Source organism: Oncorhynchus kisutch, linkage group LG30, assembly GCF_002021735.2.
Source record: "Oncorhynchus kisutch isolate 150728-3 linkage group LG30, Okis_V2, whole genome shotgun sequence".
Lineage (NCBI taxonomy): Eukaryota > Metazoa > Chordata > Actinopteri > Salmoniformes > Salmonidae > Oncorhynchus > Oncorhynchus kisutch.
The window spans coordinates 27,214,877-27,235,899 of NC_034203.2; the positions used below are offsets into that span (position 1 = coordinate 27,214,877).

A 21,023-nucleotide genomic window follows, 5' to 3' on the forward strand; every position below is an offset into this window, starting at 1 on the left:
TATAATTCCTATTAATAAATACAACCTAAAACTTCTTACCTGGGAATATTGAAGACTCGTGTTAAAAGGAACCACCAGCTTTCATATGTTCTGAGCAAGGAACTGAAACGTTAGCTTTCTTACATAGCACATATTGCACTTTTACTTTCTTCTCCAACACTTTGTTTTTGCATTATTTAAACCAAATTCAAATCAAATTTATTTATGTAGCCCTTCGTACATCAGCTGGTATCTCAAAGTGCTGTACAGAAATCCAAGCCATGCAGGTGTTGAAGATGTTTATTATTTATTTGAGGCTACATTGATTTTATTGATGTATTTATATTAAAATATTCAGTATTCTTGTAATTGTCATTATTACAAATACATTTTTAAAATATCGTCCGATTTTAATTGGTATCGGCTTTTTTGGTCCTCCAATTATCGGTATTGGCGTTGAAAAATCATAATCGGTCGACCTCTAGTTACGATGTGATTGCTCTGTGTCTGGGCACGTACTTTTGGTCATGTAGTGTACGTGGACACCCACCCTTTGCTGCTATAACAGCCTCCACTCTTCTGGGAAGGCTTTCCACTAGATGTTGGAACATTTCTGCGGGGATTTGCTTCCATTCAGTCTCAAGACCATTAGTGAGGTCAGCACTGATGTTTTGTGGTTAGGCCTGGCTCGCAGTCGGTTTTCCATTTCATCCCAAAAAGTGTTCGTTGAGGTCAGGGCTCTGTGCAGGCCAGTCAAGTTCTTCCACACCAATCTCGACAAATCATTTCTGTATGGAGCTCGCTTTGTGCACAGGGGCATTGTCATGCTAAAACAGGAAAGGGCCTTCCCCAAACTGTTGCCACAAAGTTGGATTCACAGAGTCGCCTAGAATGTCATTGTATGCTGTAACGTAAAGTTTTCCCTTCACTGGAACTAAGAGGCCAAGCCCGAACCATGACAACAGCGCCAGACCATTATTCCTCCTCCACCAAACTTTACATTTGGCACTATGCATTCGGGTAGGTAGCGTTCTCCTGGCATCCCCCAAACCTAGTCGTCCGTCAGACTGCCAGATGCTGAAGCGTGATTCATTACTCCAGAGAACGCGTGTCCAATGGTGGTGAGCTTTACACCACTCCAGCCGACGCTTGGCATTGCTCATAGTGATCTTAGCCTTGTGTGCGGCTGCTCGGCCATGGAAACCCATTTCACGAAGCTCCCAACGAACAGTTATTGTACTGACGTTGCATCCAGAGGCAGTTTGGAACTCGGTAGTGGGTGTTGCAACCGAGGGCAGACCATTTTTACGCACTTCAGCACTCGGCAGTCCGGTTCTGTTAGCTTGTGTGGCCTACCACATTGCGGCTGAGCCGTTGTTGCTCCTAGACATTTCCACTTCACAATAACAGCAGTTACAGTTGAGCGGGGCTGATCTAGAAGGGCAGACATTTGACCAACGGACTTGTTGTAAAGGTACCATCCTATCAGTGCCAATGCCATTCTACTGCCAATTGCATGGCTGTGTGCTCGATTTTATACACCTGTCAGCAATGGGTGTGGCTGAAATAGCTGAATCCACTAATTTGAAGGGTGTCCACATATAGTGTGTGTGTGCTTATTAAGAACCCAATCTTGTCTTATTCCAGGGGAGAGGAGCAGTTCCCCAGTCGCTGGCTGACCTTCTTCAGTGCAATCAAGTCCAACGGTAACGTCTTCATCAGAGACTCCTCAGCAGCCCACCCCCTCGCCCTACTGCTGCTCACCGACTGTGACATCACTGAGAGAGGTATAATTCAATTCAGTAACATTTTATGAATCCTAGAGTGGCATTAAACTGCTGGTACTGTAGAGATCTCACCATTCACCAACTACTGCACGTAGACTTGCACTGATGCTACAGATATGTCATTGAGGGCCTCACTAGCTTTATCGATACCAATGACTATTGAGTGGAATTGTTATAAAGGATGTTAGAATCCAGTCAAATAGTGGAAAAGGGATATTTCCTTGTTTCCTCTCTTTAACACTCTCCTGCCTCTCTCAGTGAATGGTGACCGTGTGGAGGTGGCGTTCCCGGGGCGGTCGCTGGTACGCTGTGAGCTGTCTGTCCAGACATGGGAGCTGCTGTGGGAGCTACGCTCCTCCATCCAGACCATGCTGTACCGCAACCTCCGCCCACACAGCTCAGCCAATTACATCACACAGGATGGCAAGCTCATCTCGCTATTGGTGGAGCTGCTGAACAATACTGAGTCCAATACAGACCCCCAGCCAAACGGTGGCCACAGTGACTCTGAGGTAGACTGATTCACTCGCATTGGAATAAAGGAATGTCAAAGCACTGTGGATGGAGTACTGCTTTGTGACCTGAAAAACCTCTGGCCGTAGCAAGAGTCCATAGATTTTTCTGGTCAGGAAAAAAGTACCAAAGCAAAATGCTCGGGGCACGGTCTGCTGACAAATCTGAGAAGACATGTAATATCGGTTAACTGTACAATATTATCCATAGTTCACTACCCATTCTAAATGTCCTCTATCTCCTCACCTGAGATATACAGAGAAAATGTTTGAAAATATAGATGAATGTGAACACTGAGTTTATAATGGAGTTCGGGAAAATACATCATGCCCTGAAGGTTTGACTCTTAAACTATATTTCAAGAGCCCCATTTAAATAGGAGTGAACTCATGGTACTGTAAATACTACTGTGATTGCTCTCTATATGGGAGGAAATCCATTTGTTTGACTAGATTATGGACTCAAGTATTTGTTTTTTGAAAAGCAGAAGTTGAATGAATCTGACTGTTAATGAGTGTCTAGTGACCTGTGCACTACAGCGAGACGGTGTCAAGATGACAAAATAATGATTACATGAATGTATTGTTAACCATTATTTTTTTATTTAAATATGGTCTGTTGAAAGAAAGATGTTAAACAATGTTACTGGTTGCAATTTTCCTCTCTGTACTGTGATTGTGTCTGAAGTTAAATGTATTATTCATCTTTGGGCTGTAAGGTGAAGCCAGTTTTCAGGAGAACTCCTTGAGGAAGTGCAGGTGGAAGTTCTTCAGGCGTTTCAGTACCTCTTCCATGGTCTCCACTGGGGTCATGACACACAGTCTACAGAGAGAGATGAGAACAAATCAGTGGGGAAGTATAACCATTTAAATAGAATGATGAGGCTAATGCTATGCTTCCCTGTTCATTTGCATAGGATGAGTAGTGGATATGGAGCCATTGACTACTGGAGTGTTTTATGGTGACATTTCTATGTCCAGAAGCTGTTGACAGAGAGAGGATTGTACCTGATGTGGTGGGTGCCTTCCTTCTGTCCATACTCACACCCCGGTCCCACACACACTCCTGCCTCCTCTAGTAACCGTTTACAGTACCACAGGTCAGGCTGCATCCCCACCACCTGCAATGGAAAACAGAAAACTCACATATATAAGAGATCAAATCATTAACTCCAGACTATTTAGAATTAATCAGATGTTGAATCACATGTTTTGTCTCTTGAAATGCCCATATGACAAACAGCAGTAGTCATGCTAGTGCTCTACCTGACCATACAGTGTACTATTTGCCCCATGACTAACCTTGGCCTTCTCAATGGCTGCTTGGGGTAGATACAGCCGGGGGAATACGAAAGCTCCTCCCATCATCGGCTGACAGCTGATTCCTGGGATATTGTTCAGAAACTCTGGGACCCAGCTCATGTTATGGACCAGCATGGCCCGGATAGACTGGGTCTCCTGGCGGAGATGGAAGAGAAGACTGAAAAGAAGGACACTGGGAGAGCATATTGTATGGGACACTGAGGTGCAGTTGTGAATAGGGGAAGGAATACATTTGTTTGATTTTGATGAACTATTTCTTATTTTAGAGACATCAATGATTGCAGAGCACTATCATTAAACTACTTATGACTAAATGCTACATGGCATATGCAATCTATTAAGCCTAACGTCATACTGTAGTTTGATCTATTTTGATGGGTCTCACCTGGGCGTAGACCGGGTATGAGGGGTCCCCTGGCCTGGGAGGGTTAGCCATGAGCTCCAGGGCTAGCTGACCAGTCACAGGGGCACAGATGTCAGTGGAAAAGAGGGTGTAGGCGTACCTCATGACGGCTGGGTCAAGGTTCACCAGCTCCACGTACCCCCCGCGTAGCCCACACCTGTGCAGGGAGGAGAGACATACAGAGTAGTGGTCAAACACTGGCCTGCTGGTTTCAGTACAGGCTTTTACACCATAGGAAGCCTGAAGTGGATCTCTTAGGGAACTGCCAGCTATTTTATTTACTTTTGTCAATATTGAGTTTGTGTTGGCAGCTCATACATTGTCTAAGAAGGCACTAATCCATGTTTGCTCTAACGCTCATGCTGAAGGAATTTGACCATTCTAAAAGAAGTAGGCTAGTAGCTAATTACTTAATTAAGTAGCTAATGGGGTAATACGATCCAGATCATTGTAGAGTACAGTAGGCTATAGTATGTATGTATTGAAGACCACTCCTCTGCTGATGTGCCTAATTGCTCTAATTGGGCCATGCCCCACCCCTTCCCACTACAGCTGTTCTCACTGCCAAATCACCACTCCTCAGGCTTTTTTTTTCACTCCTAACCTTACCATTTAACCCCTTCTCCCCTTCTGAAACCAGCAAATCCTTTCATGGTGATGCCAGGAGTGGCATATTCTGTTTGCCTTTGTGCATGAAAGAATCAACCAACACAACCCTACCTAACAGCCTTTACAAGCCAATAAAATCCACACCCCTCTGCTGTGTGTGAAATAAATCAGATAATTGAATCCTTCCTCATCTCATTCATCCAGCAGCATTCTAATAGATGCATCATGGTGGCATTCTGAACTTTAGACCAGTCAATTACAAAACCTCCTAATACAAGTTCACCTTCAGTTGAATGCATGAATCCGTTAGTTTATTGCCTTAGAAGACAGACAGTGCTGCTGTACAGTACTCACTCTCCCATGAAGCCTTTGGATGCTGAGTGGAAAGAGGCCAGCTCCACTGTGTGAGAGAGAGGAGGCCCCATCTCAGACAGAACCTTCTTATAGGAGACAAACTCACTGCCCTCCCCGAACACACTTTCCTGATACACCTGTGGATCGAATGAAACAGTGAGGGGTGCGTGGAAGACAGAACCACTCACTACATTGTCAATATAGAGGGAAGTGAAATATTTGTATTTAAAAATAAGCGATTTGCCAGGAGAAAGTATAGACAGGAAGTCACCTCATCAGCCATGAGGAAGAGCCTCTCCTCCGCAGCGAATCGGATCACCTTTTCAATACACTTCCTGCTCTGAACATGACCTAGCAACAACAAAACAAATGAGACTATCCATAAATACTGCTGAGGTAACTTGGCTGCAAAAAGGTTTACTTTACATTCTTCATAGGGACAAATAGTGGGGTACTACTGTATCGACCATCATGGAACCGGAACAACTCGTTACCTGTAGGATTCCCCGGGTTGATGACATACAGGGCAACTGTGTTGCAGACACCCTTAGAGGCCTGTAGTGCTCTGCGTAGCTCCTCCACCTCCATTGCCCAACACTGCTCCTCATCTAGGTAGTAGGGAACAACGGCTGCCCCGAGCCTTTGCAACATCATTTTGAAGGAAGAGTAGGTGGGCACAGCGGTCAACACACCTGTCGGAAGTGAGGCCTGATTGTGGAAGTCAGCCAGCATATTCAACACTTGCTAAAAACAGAAAATAGAGAGGGAAAGATGAATGAGAGACATGGTGATGATGATGATGATGATGATGATGGTGGTGAAGATGATTCTCACCATTATTGACCTTTGAGAGCCAGATGTCATGAAGATATTCTCGGGGGACGATGGTACACCACCATCTCGTCGAGAGATGAAGTTGGACACACTGCACTGTATATAAGAGATACCACCAGTGGGCGTGTATGAGCCTGATAAGATAGAGAAGAAGAACAAACACAGGTAAACACACATCACATATACCAGCCAGGTTACCTGTGATACAAGTCAGTATTCAACGTCTATCCATGTCTGAGGATGTCGGGAGATGATGTGGAAATCGTCCAGTAGAGGCAACAGTGAGCACTTGCCTTCAAGTAGTTTTCATCTTGCTAAGGTGATGGCTGTGAGCAACTGCCTCTGGTGCCAAATTTGCTATTTTAAGCCTATCCTAACCTTAACCATTCAGAGTTAATGCCTAACATTAAAAAGTCAGAGTTAATGCCTAAACTTAACCCTAAGAATTCAAAGTTAATGCTTGTAGCATATACTGGATTTAACAGCTAACAGGACCCAATTGCAGCCCACCTTACCTACACTCCCCCCATCACATGCTCCCAGCAGGCTTTGGACCCTCTGTCTAACGTCCCCTGGCAGTTTGTAACTGTGGATCAACTGAGGGTAGAGGCAGGCTGCAAGAACCTGGCGCACGCACATGCACACACACACACACAGACACACACAGGTTTAAAGCAAAACAGCAAATACACCATATTTAGACAGGCAGGGTTATCAGTGGACACTCAGACAGAAAGGTTGAATGTCAGGAGGACATTACCTGTCGAACGAAGGTCAAAGGTTGGACCCCTCCTCTGTGTTTGTCTCCCCAGCTGACATCTATCACATCCTTACAGGGCTTCCTCCCTCCCTATCAGAAACAGATGACATACTGCAGTGTAAGTCCATGTATATATATTAGCTGTATACTATATTGTGTTTTACGTGAATATGCAATGAACTGCATGCACAAGTCAACATATATCTAGCTATTCTATGTCTGAAATAGTAGGCATACATGTGACTTGAGACACTAACATCAGATCTGGGTCCGGTTTCCCAAAACCTAAGGCTAAGTTCATCTTTAGAACCTTAGTAGGAGCATTATAAAATATCCAAGCTGTTTCCTAAAACCAGTGTTACTAAAGTTGCACTGGAAGACGCTCGTTATTTACCGACTGACTGCCTCAAACCACTAGTAAGTGCGTTGTCAGAGGCTTTTTTTGCCCTTGCGCATCACTTTATACACAGACGATCTAAACTTAGAATCAAGATGTTTATCTGTCGCAGGACAAAGTTGACTACAAACACAAAGTTGCCATTGTCTTGGGTAATTGTTACAAACAAACACAGGTTAAAAAGATGATTCAAATGAAAACTCAATGGCCAGTTTATTAGATACACCCAGGGTGTACACTGTGGGTGTACACTGTGGCGGGGACACTGCAAATAGTCTGGGTAGCCATTTGACTAGATGTTCAGGAGTCTTATGGCTTGGAGGTAGAAGCTGTTTTAAAGCCTCTTGGACCTAGACGTGGCGCTCTGGTACCACTTGCCATGCGGTTGCCGGTTGCAGAGAGAATGGTCTATGACAAGAGTGGCTGGAGTCTTTGACAATTTTTAGGGCCTTCCTCTGACACCGCCTGGTATAGAGGTCCTGGATGGCAGGAAGCTTGGCCCAATGATGTACTGGGTCGTTCGCACTACCCTCTGTATCAAATCAAATCAAATCAAATTTATTTATATAGCCCTTCGTACATCAGCTGATATCTCAAAGTGCTGTACAGAAACCCAGCCTAAAACCCCAAACAGCAAGCAATGCAGGTGTAGAAGCACGGTGGCTAGGAAAAACTCCCTAGAAAGGCCAAAACCTAGGAAGAAACCTAGAGAGGAACCAGGCTGTAGTGCTTTGCGGTCGCAGGCAGAGCATGTGCCATACCAGGCAGTGATGCAACCAGTCAGGATACTCTCGATAGTGCAGCTGTAGAACCTTTTGAGGATCTGAGGACCCATGCCAAATCTTTTCAGTCTCCTGAGGGGGAATAGGTTTTGTCGTGCCCGCTTCACAACTGTCATGGTGTGCTTGGACCATGTTAGTTTGTTGGTGATGTGGACACCGAGGAACTTGAAGCTCTCAACCTGCTCCACTGCAGCCCCTTTGATGAGAATGGGGGCATGCTCGTTCCTCTTTTTGCTGTAGTCCACAATCATCTCTATGTAGCAAGACACAAATTTGTGACTCACTGTCTGAAGGAGTCATCCATTTTTGTGAATGGGTTGATATACCTAATAAACTGACCACTGAGTGTGGGCATAGGCTTATACACTGCTCAAAAAAATAAAGGGAAGACTTAAACAACACAATGTAACTCCAAGTCAATCACACTTCTGTGAAATCAAACTGTGCCTTCCTTACAAATGAATTCACGCTCAGAGTATACATAACAGGCATAATTAAAAAACTCGACTTCAAATCTGTGTGTGGTTCGCTCACCTTTTTCTTTAAAAAAAACTCAGTTCGAGATGTGGTATCCACTCGGCTCGCTTCCTCTTAGATCAAAGGTTGGTCCATCTGCTTCGTTCCCGAAGTGCGGGTTCTCCCTGAGATCCCAAGTTTAGGGGATCCCTCGTGAACGATTTATTTACCTAGATCGTAGGAACGGTCACCGAGTGAAGATTCACATCCCCTCCTCGTCGCCAAATGTCGTGGAAATTTCCTCTATTTACCAAATCATGAGCGCAAACCACACACACAAGTCAGAGTTAGTTGTCAAAGTCCATCTTTAATTATATCAGCTCTATCACAATCCTGTGACTCTCAGGTAATTCAGTGTCTCTCAATGAATTCTCTGAGAGCCCTCTCCACATTGCAATAGCCTTTTGACTTTCAACAGTTCAGTATCTCTAATGAAAAGTTGAGAGTCCCAACATAATGGCAAATGGGATCCTTTATAGCAAAGATACACAGGATAAGACAGCATCGGCATAATTCATTGTTCAGCTTTGTCTCCTTTCTCAAACTCACCCCCATAAACCAATCCTCCATATCAACAGGCATATATCAAATCCATCCTATCTTGACAAGATCACAGAGACACACTGACTGGCACACAGACATTGTGGAGCCAAGAGATACATGCTTGATGATCCCTTGACCTCTCCCCTCTCTGCGGCCCATGCAACTTAGTCTTGACATAGAACAGATACTGCAACCCTGCCACAGTATTATACAAAAATAACATTCTTGATGAGAAGTAACTTACAAACATATGATGAATATAAAACATCTTACCTATGTTACCCACCAATTCTGATTATTCCCTAACACCACTTAGGAAGCAACACTGATTGACAATACATTTTACATGCTGTTGTGCAAATGGAATAGACAACAGGTGGAAATTATAGGCAATTAGCAAGACACCCCCAATAAAGGAGTGGTTCTGCAGGTGATAACCACAGATCACTTCTCAGTTCCTATGCTTCCTGGCTGATGTTTTGGTCACTTTTGAATGCTGGCGGTGCTTTCACTCTAGTGGTAGCATGAGACGGAGTCTACAACCCATACAAGTGGCTCAGGTAGTGCAGCTCATCCAGGATGGCACATCAATGCGATGGCACATCAATGCGGGCAAGAAGGTTTGCTGTGTCTGTCAGCGTACTGTCCAGAGCATGGAGGCGCTACCAGGAGACAGGCCAGTACATCAGGAGTTGAGTTGAGTTTAGTTTGAGTTTATTTTTTATTTTTACAGGGACAGTGCACATGAATCAACGTTTCAGTAAAAGTGCCGGTTTTAGCCAGCCGGCTAATTTTCAACCGCAGTCCCTGGGCAGGTTATTAAAAACAATTACAATATAGACAATAGCAACATAGAACAAGCAAGACATAGCAACATAGGACAAGCAAGACATAGCATACAGACAGAGCAACATAGGACAAGCAAGACGTAGCATACAGACAGAGCAGCATAGAACAAAAAGCAGCAAGTCAAAATTCATAAAAGCAACAAAGTGTTTCCACACCTCACAAGCTACAGACAACAGACAGCATGGAGAGCGGCAACACACAGCTAGGGACCATGTTCACAAATCTGATTGACCTTTAGCCATGTCTTCAAGCATTTTGTGAAAGTGTGATATGTGGTGCAGTTATGTGTGTCTGATGGCAGTGTATTCCAGACATTGGAAGCTCTCACTGAGAATGCAGATTTACTAAAGGTGCTTTTCCTTAGGGGAACTATACAGTCACCTCTCATGGCAGACCTTGTGGATCTGCTGCCATATGTCTGGGTTTTCTGTTTAACAAAAATATTGAGTGGAGGGGGAGCCAGGCCATTAAGGATCTTGAATACAAGACATGCGTCGGTGTATTGCACAAGATTTTCCCAACTCAAGAGCTCATGCTTTCTAAGGATGTGACAATGATGATGGCTATTGGGCTTCCTATCAAGCACTTTGAGAGCCTGTTTGTAGACAGACTGAATAGGTTTTAATGTTGTACAGCAAGCTTGGGCCCAACTAGTCAAGCAGTATATTAAGTGGGGGAGTATCATAGATTTGAAGTACAGTTTTGCTACCTCTGTAGTCAAACAATTTCGTATAAATCGGAAATTAGCTAGGTTGAATTTGGTTATTTGAATTACCTTTTTCACATGCTTTTTAAAAGAGAGGTTGGAATCAAGTATGATGCCAAGGTACTTAAAATCGGACACCACCTGGAGCTTCTCCCCTGACACATAGACATCTGGCTCAGTAGCATCTGTTGCCCTCTTTGTGAAGAACATGCAAACAGTTTTTTTCACATTGAGATGCAAACACGAGTCACTGAGCCACTTTGTAACCTGGACCATTACAGTAGTGAGTTCTTGTGCAGCTTGTTGTTTGCTCTTTGCATGCACATATATCACTGTATCATCTGCATACATTTGAACTTCAGACCCAGTACAGACAGAAGGCATATCATTAATGTACAGGCTGAACAGGAGGGGCCCCAGTATTGACCCTTGGGGCACGCCCACATCATAGCTACGAGTGGGCGACAGCTCATTGCTCACTCTGACACACTGAGTTCTGCCTTCAAGGTAGGATTTCATCCATCTCAAGGCATCAGGGGAAAAGTTGAACTTGGACAATTTTGTGATGAGAATCTCATGGTTAACAGTATCAAAAGCCTTCCATAGGTCCAGAAACACAGCCCCAACAGCACCCCCTTTGTCCATCTTGGACTTCACATTTTCCAGAAGAAAGCAGTTGGCCGTTTCTGTGGAGTGTTTCGCTCTGAAGCCAAACTGCATGGAGTGTAATGTAAAGGGGCTGTTGTTGAGTTGTTGAGGAGATGTGGAGGAGGCTGTAGGAGGGCAACAACCCAGCAGCAGGACCGCTACCTCTGCCTTTGTGCAAGGAGGAGCACTGCCAGAGCCCTGCAAAATTACCTCCAGCAGGCCACAAATGTGTATGTGTCTGCTCAAACGGTCAGAAACAGACTCCATGAGGGTGGTATGGGGGCCCGACGTCCACAGGTGGGGGTTGTGCTTACAGCCCAACTCCGTGCAGGACGTTTGGCATTTGCCAGAGAACACCAAGATTGGCAAATTCGCCACTGGCGCCCTGTGCTCTTCACAGATGAAAGCAGGTTCGCACTGAGCACATGTGACAGACGTGACAGAGTCTGGAGACGCCGTGGAGAACGTTCTGCTGCCTGCAACATCCTCCAGCATGACCGGTTTGGCGGTGGGTCAGTCATGGTGTGGGGTGGCATTTCTTTGGGGGGCCGCACAGCCCTCCATGTGCTCGCCAGAGGTATCCTGACTGCCATTAGGTACCGAGATGAGATACTCAGACCCCTTGTGAGACCATATGCTGGTGCGGTTGGCCCTGGGTTCCTCCTAATGCAAGACAATGCTAGACCTCATGTGGCTGGAGTGTGTCAGCAGTTCCTGCAAGAGGAAGGCATTGATGCTATGGACTGGCCCGCCCGTTCCCCAGACCTGAATCCAATTGAGCACATCTGGGTCATCATGTCTCGCTCCATCCACCAACGCCACGTTGCACCACAGACTGTCCAGGAGTTGGAGGATGCTTTAGTCCAGGTCTGGGAGGAGGACATTACATCAAAGTTGGATCAGCCTGTAGTGTGGTTTTCCACTTTAATTTTGAGTGTGACTCCAAATCCAGACCTCCATGGGTTGATAAATATGATTTCCATTGATAATTTGTATGTGATTTTGTTGTCAGCACATTCAACTATGTAAAGAAAAAGGTATTTCATAAGAATATTTCATTCATTCAGATCGGATGTGTTATTTTAGTGTTCCCTTTCTTTGAGCAGTGTATATTTCAAGTCATATTTAAATACATTTAATGTTCAATCAATTATGCTTAATTGTGGTAATTGTAGGCTACCGTCTGTAGTTTTTGCCTCAATATATTTCATGCTGTGTAACATTCTAGCCAGGGTTACCAACAGCCCCAAGAGCACTATTCATTGTTTTCTCGACTGACTTCCTAAAGTGATCTGCCCAGCAGGTGAAACACTTGTGTCAGTTTCCTCCTTAAAGGGAGAGTCCACCCAAATTACATATTGGTTTCCTTCCCCTATAAGTAGTCTTTGGACATGATTTGACAGTTATCAATGCTTTGGTTTTGTTTTAGCAGTTGTGGCACAAATCCTAGTCTTAGTACCAATATTAGCATTTTTCACACATCATGTCCAAATCATTCGAAAGTATAATTGATTGTGAAGCTCAACAAAGTCACTTGCAGATGATTTGAACATGATCCCTCTGGTGGCCCTTGGGGCTGATTTAGCAATAGACTAAGCCTCCTCTATTTGCAAACATATACACTAGGTGGTCATAGCTCTCTAAGAGCTGACTCGTAGTCAGTATTGTGGAATAATTATAATGTTAAGGTAAGATTTGAATGGAGAAAGCTGATCCGAGAGCAGCGCTGACTTTCTTTTAAACTATCATAAGCCTACAGATACATGCTCCAACAACGCACTTAGTGAACGTTCTCTTAATATAAAAAGGGCAATCAGCAGTTGCTACATTGCCTAAATCTTTGGATGTATAAATAGAATATGACTTATAAATGCCTCATGAGCATAGTTCAACTGTCGTACCCCATCAGAACCTAAAATATAAGCTTGTTTTACTCCAATGTTTGTAAACAAAGTAAATGTGAACAACACTATAGAGTCCTGCATTGGGTCGGATATTCATAGTTCTTCCCGCTGGCAGGTGGCAGGTGGAATTAGCTGGCAGGTGGAATTAAAGCATTATTTCAAACTTAGGGTCAGCTTGCGTTTCAGAACAATTATATTGCAGTTCGAAATGTTCAAATCATGAACATGTTTTGTTTTACAAACCAAGGAGCTTGTTGTGTATAGGCCTAGGCTGTACACTGAGTGCACAAAACATTAGGAACTTCTGTTGAATCTGACAATTAATCTTAATGGTTGTACAGTCGTCTCAAATAAAACTGTGAAGGACCTTGGCGTTACTCTGGACCCTGATCTCTCTTTTGAAGAACATATCAAGACTGTTTCAAGGACAGCTTTTTTTTACATCTACGTAACATTGCAAAAATCAGAAACTTTCTGTCCAAATTTGATGCAGAAAAATGTATCCATGCTTTTGTCACGTCTAGGTTAGACTACTGCAATGCTCTACTTTCCGGCTACCCGGATAAAGCACTAAATAAACTTCAGTTAGTGCTAAATATGGCTGCTAGAATCCTGACTAGAACTAGTTTGTTATATCTGGAGTACTTCTCCTGTCCTATCCGGTGTCCTGTGTGAATTTAAGTATGCTCTCTCTAATTCTCTCTTCCTCTCTTTCTTTCGCTCTCTCGGAGGACCTGAGCCCTAGGACCATGCCCCAGGACTACCTGACATGATGACTCCTTGCTGTCCCCAGTCCACCTGGCCGTGCTGCTGCTCCAGTTTCAACTGTTCTGCCTGTGATTATTATTATTTGACCATGAAGGTAATTTATGAACATTTGAACATCTTGGCCATGTTCTGTTATAATCTCCACCCGGCACAGCCAGAAGAGGACTGGCCACCCCACATAGCCTGGTTCCTCTCTAGGTTTTTACATAGGTTTTGGCCTTTCTAGGGAGTTTTTCCTAGCCACCGTGCTTCTACACCTGCATTGCTTGCTGTTTGGGGTTTTTAGGGTGGCTTTCTGTACAGCACATTGAGATATCCGCTGATGTACGAAGGGCTATATAAATACATTTGATTTGATTTGCAACAAATATAGCCAGTTGACAAGGCACGCCTCAAAATATGTTAATGTGTCACTGATTCTTTCTCCTTCCACAAAATGTTTCCACAATGCACTATCATTTACAGAATGATGCAGTAAATATATAGCAAATAAACAATACAGTACTTTATTGTTAAGTTGTATTGTAATAATATTACACCAATTTCTAACAGTGAATATGTATTTATATATTACAGCATACCAATAAATATTTTGGGTTTTATATCACTTGTTCTTGTAGAGGCCTTAACAAAGGCTTCTAAACTGTCATGACTACTAGCAGGGCCGGATTAAGGGCAAAACAGAGCAAAAGGACCTGGCTAAACTCTCAATCATTAAAGGTTTGAGACTTGCTTCCACTCTGATGTGTTCCCTATGTACATTTAATTGTTAGGGAACTACTACCGCATATCACTTAAATTGGTACAGCACTCTCATTAACAGGTGCAATGAGTATAGCCTCTTACAAGGCATGCCTCAAATGTGTTAATAAGCCACAACAATAGCATGCAGCCGCCAAAGGTTTTTGGCACTCCACAGTTACAGTATGGTATTGTTTTCTTTGGGGTGGTACTAAATTACTGGCAGCACAGTAGCCAGTAAATTACTGTAGATTTACAGGACAAATATATATATATGTATTAAAAAAATATGGTACTGTATATTCTGTGGGGTACAACATTCTCACTAATGGGTGCAACAAAATACAAGGCATGCCTCAAAGATTCTTTGACCGCCCACAACATTTTCCCACAATGCACCATAATTCACAGTATGCTACAGTAAATTACTGGCAGCACATTAGCCAATAAGTTACTGTAGATTTACAGGACAAATATTTGTCCGTATTCTCACTAATGGGTTCAACAAAATACAAGGTATGCCTCAAAATATGATCATGAGCCAGAGATTATTTCGCCGCCCACAATATTTTTTATTAATTTTTTTTTAATTTAACTTTTATTTAACCAGGTAGGCCAGTTGAGAACAAGTTCTAATTTACAACATTGCACCATAATTCATAGTATGCTGCTATAAATATACAGCAAAACAGGTGATACAGTACTTTTACAGCAGTGCAGTGCAACACCATTGAACCCCTATAATGCATTGCTTTATACAGTACAGTACTGTAAAACAGAATTACAGTAGCTAACTGTGAAAGTTTTGCAGTAAATTTATAGCAATCTGTTAACGTGTGTCGCTGGGATACTGTTAACTCTATTTACAGCATTATATGTTTATATAGGGCTAGGATAGGCCACTGTGATGTCTTACCTGTGTGACTTCAGTTCTAATCTGATTGGCTCGTCTCACCAAGGGCTCCAGCTCTGTCTGTTTGATGCTCCTCATCTTGCGGCAGATCTCTCTCAGGCAGAGGAGTGACATTCTACTATCACACCTGCTGGTCCTCTAAGATAAATAGAATAGAATCTGATGAGATGCCTATTGACTTGTCCACTTCTATGGTTCCTTGATCTTTTCTCATGCTGATGGTGAGGAAGTGAGTAGGGGTAAAGTTCCCTCCCAAAGTAATTTTTTGTATAGGAACCAGTAAACGAATCAGTTTTGCAAGTTGAGCCTGCTTTAAAGTTGCCCCAGGCAAATTCCAGTAGGCCTGGCCTAAAACATATATTTCTGGTTCATCCACATTGTTAGTTTATTTTTGTGGAAAAATTGTGTTTATTATATTTCTTTCCACATAGAATTCAATAATTCAATTATACAAGTACAACAAACAAAGCAAACACCCCCAAAAACATACAGTACATCCCAAATGCACATCATACCATACAATAACACCTGCATTCATATGCCATCACGTCATTTTAGTTGTTACCTCAGATCACATATCCTACACATATCAATTAATAAATGTCTATAATGACTCTGTATATTCTAACCAGGGATCCTAATTCTTATGAAAAGACTGTGGACTACCTTCTACTAGTGGCATTGACCTCATTAATCCATTGAGTGATATTGGAAGGATCCTCATGGTTCCACAGTTCTACATTTTTTAGTCATAGCTAAGCAAAAAAAAATCTTACATCTCTGAAAAGTAAGTTGTAGATCAGATCGATCTCCAAGGATTGTCATCGTGGGAGTTAAATGCAGGCCTACTTCCCTATGAAGGACCTCATCTCCTTTATTAATGTTTAGGGCAGGCCCATGTCATGTGTAATGAAGTACCCGTCTCTGTTTTACAGCGAGAGCATTGTGGAGATAAGTCTTATTTAAAGACGTACCATTTCCATTAAAGTAGCTTGGGTAGACTGGAAGATAGTGTTGTTTAAGTTGGAGACATTATATTCCAGTTCACCCAAGGTACTTTTATGGAAATGGTGTCGTTTAAGTTGGAGACATTATATTCCAAAGTTTTATGCACATTGTAATACTAAATGAGAACTTGGATGGGACAACAGTTCTACAGAGTAGCACATGTCTAGTCTAAATACAACCATCGATTTGGAAGAGCATGCCTTTCGATGTTTTAGTTAAAGCTTTAGGCTTCATGTTTCAAAATGAAAAGCCACTCCACTGGAATGTCATCATTTGAGCATTACACAGCACATGCTGTGAAGAAATGGGTTAAACAGCTACCAGTTACAGTAGTTTATTGATTAAGAGCCTACCTAGTGCATCCCTCTGCTATTTCTCTTTCACCCTTGTTGTGGTAGCTTTGGAATATTTCGATAATAGGCTATAGGTTTGAGATATCTCACTGGGCACACACTGGTTGAATTAACGTTGTTTCCACGTCATTTCATGCATGTCAACAAACACTTACCATACAATAAAAGTGTATTTATTAAGATAAAGGCAGACTTCTATTTCCTTGGTTCTACCAGGCGAGACTTTATTTACCTTAGCTATGATTTCACAACTCCAAAGACAAGAATGTCTATGGAGTTATGAACATATGGTTTCCAGGAAAATGCAGCACCAACTACAAATGTCCACTATCACTCAATATTTGTAAAAGTGTCTTATACTGTATACTATTACTACTATATCCTTGTCATAAATTATAATTTACATACTCAATAGGCGGTCCGCGGTACGAATCCAGACTGAGTATGGGATCAATACGGACCAGGGGGTCCAACTAACTCAGAAACTCAGTTGGGCTTTCAGTTTACTACTGTAGAGAGTTGTAATAGTGTAATGCAAAATGTGCCATTTCGAATTAGGTTAGTGCATGGGCAGTGCTCCTCTTGTTATGTCATTCACTGACAGACCTGTCAGAAAAACACATGGCAACATGTGTAAAACTGCAGGAAATTTGATTTTAATGTGTAAACTTTTCTCTCCACCCCATGCCAAAATGTGTAGAGTTGCAGGAAATTAGCTTTAAAACTGAAAATGTTCTCTCAGGCAAAAAAGAAGGGTGTAAACAGTTTGGGTTCGCATTGGTCACGAGGTGGGGGTTTGTTACTACACAGATAAATGGCAATATCCATACAGCCACCAAGGAAATGTGTGTGACCAACTCGACGTCCACTCAGATTCCTCGAAACAAGAAGTGTCAAACTCATTCCATGGAAGGGCCAAATGTCTGCTGGCTTTTAGTTTTTCCATTCAATTAAGACCTAGACAACCAGCTGAGGGGTTCCCTACTAATTAGTGACCTTAATTTATCAATCAAGTACAAGGAAGGACCGAAAACCTGCAGACACTCAAACCTTTTTTTATTTGATTTTACTGCTTACCTGATCTGGAAGAGAGTTCCATGTGGCCGTGGCTCGATTTAGTACCGTGAGTTTCCCAGCCTCTGTTCTGGACTTGAGAATGTGAAGAGACCCCTGGTGACATGTCTCTTTGGGTATGGGTGTTTGAGCTGTTTGAAGTGACAGTTTGGTGCTTTCAACACACGTCAATATCAATTCAATTCAATTCAATTCAAGGGCTTTATTGGCATGGGAAACATGTGTTAACATTGCCAAAGCAAGTGAGGTAGACAACATACAAAGTTAATATATAAAGTGAAAAACAACAAAAATTAACAGTAAACATTACACATACAGAAGTTTCAAAACAATAAAGACATTACAAATGTCATATTATATATATACAGTGTTTTAACAATATACAAATGGTTAAAGGACACAAGATAAAATAAATAAGCATAAATATGGGTTGTATTTACAATGGTGTTTGTTCTTCACTGGTTGCCCTTTTCTCGTGGCAACAGGTCACAAATCTTGCTGCTGTGATGGCACACTGTGGAATTTCACCCAGTAGATATGGGAGTTTTTCAAAATTGGATTTGTTTTCAAATTCTTTGTGGATCTGTGTAATCTGAGGGAAATATGTCTCTCTAATATGGTCATACATTGGGCAGGAGGTTAGGAAGTGCAGCTCAGTTTCCACCTCATTTTGTGGGCAGTGAGCACATAGCCTGTCCTCTCTTGAGAGCCATGTCTGCCTACGGCGGCCTTTCTCAATAGCAAGGCTATGCTCACTGAGTCTGTACATAGTCAAAGCTTTCCTTAATTTTGGGTCAGTCACAGTGGTCAGGTATTCTGCCGCTGTGTACTCTCTGTGTAGGGCCGAATAGCATTCTAGTTTGCTCTGTTTTTTTGTTAATTCTTTCCAATGTGTCAAGTAATTATCTTTTTGTTTTCTCATGATTTGGTTGGGTCTAATTGTGCTGTTGTCCTGGGGCTCTGTAGGGTGTGTTTGTGTTTGTGAACAGAGCCCCAGGACCAGCTTGCTTAGGGGACTCTTCTCCAGGTTCATCGCTCTGTAGGTGATGGCTTTGTTATGGAAGGTTTGGGAATCGCTTCCTTTTAGGTGGTTGTAGAATTTAACGGCTCTTTTCTGGATTTTGATAATTAGTGGGTATCGGCCTAATTCTGCTCTGCATGCATTATTTGGTGTTGTACATGGAGGATATTTTTGCAGAATTCTGCGTGCAGAGTCTCAATTTGGTGTTTGTCCCATTTTGTGAAGTCTTGGTTGGTGAGCGGACCCCAGACCTCACAACCATAAAGGGCAATGGGCTCTATGACTGATTCAAGTATTTTTAGCCAAATCCTAATTGGTATGTTGAAATGTATGTTCCTTTTGATGGCATAGAATGCCCTTCTTGCCTTGTCTCTCAGATCGTTCACAGCTTTGTGGAAGTTACCTGTGGCGCTGATGTTTAGGCCAAGGTACAGTGCCTTGCGAAAGTATTCGGCTCCCTTGAACTTTGCGACCTTTTTCCACATTTCAGGCTTCAAACATAAAGATATAAAACTGTATTTTTTTGTGAAGAATCAACAACAAGTGGGACACAATCATGAAGTGGAACGACATTTATTGGATATTTCAAACGTTTTTAACAAATCAAAAACTGAAAAATTGGGCCCTTTACTTTCAGTGCAGCAAACTCTCTCCAGAAGTTCAGTAATATAGTAGAGACAGTAGATCTAGCTCGTCTGTCATAATATAATAGAGACAGTAGATTTAGCTGGTGTGTCATAATATAATAGAGACATTAGATTTAGCTGGTCTGTCATAATTTAATAGAGACAGTAGTTCTAGCTGGTCTGTCATAATATAATAGAGACAGTGGATCTAGCTGGTCTGTCATAATACAATATATCTATCTGGTCTGTCATAATATAATAGAGACAGTAGAAATATCTGGTCTGTCATAATATAGTAGAGACTGTAGATCTAGCTAGTCTGTCATAATATAATAGAGACAGTAGATCTAGCTGGTCTGTCATAATACAATAGAGACAGTAGATCTAGCTGGTCTGTCATTATATAATAGAGACAGAAGATCTAGCTGGTCTGTCATAATATAATAGAGACAGTGGATCTAGCTGGTCTGTCATAATATAATAGACACAGTAGATATATCTGGTCTGTCATAATATAATAGAGACAGTAGATCTAGCTGGTCTGTCATAATACAATAGAGACAGTAGATCTAGCTGGTCTGTCATAATATAATAGAGACAGTGGATCTAGCTGGTCTGTCATAATATAATAGACACAGTAGATATATCTGGTCTGTCATAATATAATAGAGACAGTAGATATATCTGGTCTGTCATTATATAATAGAGACAGAAGATCTAGCTGGTCTGTCATAATATAATAGAGACAGTAGATCTAGCTGGTCTGTCATAATACAATAGAGACAGTAGATATATCTGGTCTGTCGTAATATAGTAGAGACAGTAGATCTAGCTGGTCTGTCATAATTTAATAGAGACAGAAGATCTAGCTGGTCTGTCATAATATAGTAGAGACAGTAGATCTAGCTGCTCTGTCATAATATAGTAGAGACAGTAGATCTAGCTGGTCTGTCATAATATAATAGAGACAGTAGATCTAGCTGGTCTGTCATAATACAATTGAGACAGTAGATCTAGCTGGTGTGTCATAATATAATAAAGACAGTAGATGTAGCTGGTCTGTCATAATTTAATAGAGACAGAAGATCTAGCTGGTCTGTCATAATATAATAGAGACAGTGGATCTAGCTGGTCTGTCATAATATAATAGAGACAGTAGATATATCTGGTCTGTCATAATATAGTAGAGACAGTAGATCTAGCTTGTCTGTCATAATATAATAGAGACAGTAGATTTAGCTGGTGTGTCATAATATAATAGAGACATTAGATTTAGCTGGTCGGTCATAATTTAATAGAGACAGTAGATCTAGCTGGTCTGTCATAATATAATAGAGACAGTGGATCTAGCTGGTCTGTCATAATACAATAGATCTATCTGGTCTGTCATAATATAGTAGAGACTGTAGATCTAGCTAGTCTGTCATAATATAATAGAGACAGTAGATCTAGCTGGTCTGTCATAATACAATAGAGACAGTAGATCGAGCTGGTCTGTCATTATATAATAGAGACAGAAGATCTAGCTGGTCTGTCATAATATAATAGAGACAGTGGATCTAGCTGGTCTGTCATAATATAATAGACACAGTAGATTTAGCTGGTCTGACTTA

The 21,023-nt window shown here is 42.0% G+C and overlaps 2 protein-coding genes across 3 annotated transcripts in view; one reads left to right on the forward strand and one right to left on the reverse strand.

Moving 5' to 3' along the window:
• Window positions 1-3,920, forward strand: part of LOC109886891 (ATP-dependent RNA helicase DHX30) — an 8,877-nt gene extending 4,957 nt beyond the window's left edge. The window contains exons 10-11 of the mRNA XM_020478445.2: window positions 1,627-1,766; window positions 2,025-3,920. Of these exons, the coding sequence (XP_020334034.2) occupies window positions 1,627-1,766; window positions 2,025-2,287 (403 nt within the window). The 3' untranslated portion in view covers window positions 2,288-3,920. The remainder of the gene's footprint in view (window positions 1-1,626; window positions 1,767-2,024) is intronic.
• On the reverse strand, window positions 2,860-15,506 carry LOC109886890 (alanine aminotransferase 2). Of its 2 annotated transcripts, XM_020478443.1 has the most exons (11): window positions 15,332-15,506; window positions 6,562-6,651; window positions 6,317-6,425; window positions 5,802-5,935; window positions 5,462-5,711; window positions 5,239-5,318; window positions 4,968-5,104; window positions 3,987-4,161; window positions 3,581-3,736; window positions 3,287-3,399; window positions 2,860-3,101 (listed from the first exon to the last, which is right to left on the reverse strand). In XM_020478443.1, exons 1-11 carry the CDS (start codon window positions 15,440-15,442, stop codon window positions 3,011-3,013), a joined length of 1,446 nt encoding a protein of 481 aa, XP_020334032.1. In that variant the 5' UTR covers window positions 15,443-15,506; the 3' UTR covers window positions 2,860-3,010. The 2 variants fall into 2 exon arrangements, with proteins under 2 accessions (XP_020334032.1, XP_020334033.1); XM_020478444.2 differs by lacking the exons at window positions 6,317-6,425; window positions 15,332-15,506 and adding an exon at window positions 8,275-8,497 and having other exon boundaries at window positions 3,005-3,101.
• Window positions 15,507-21,023: the final 5,517 nt, after the last annotated feature.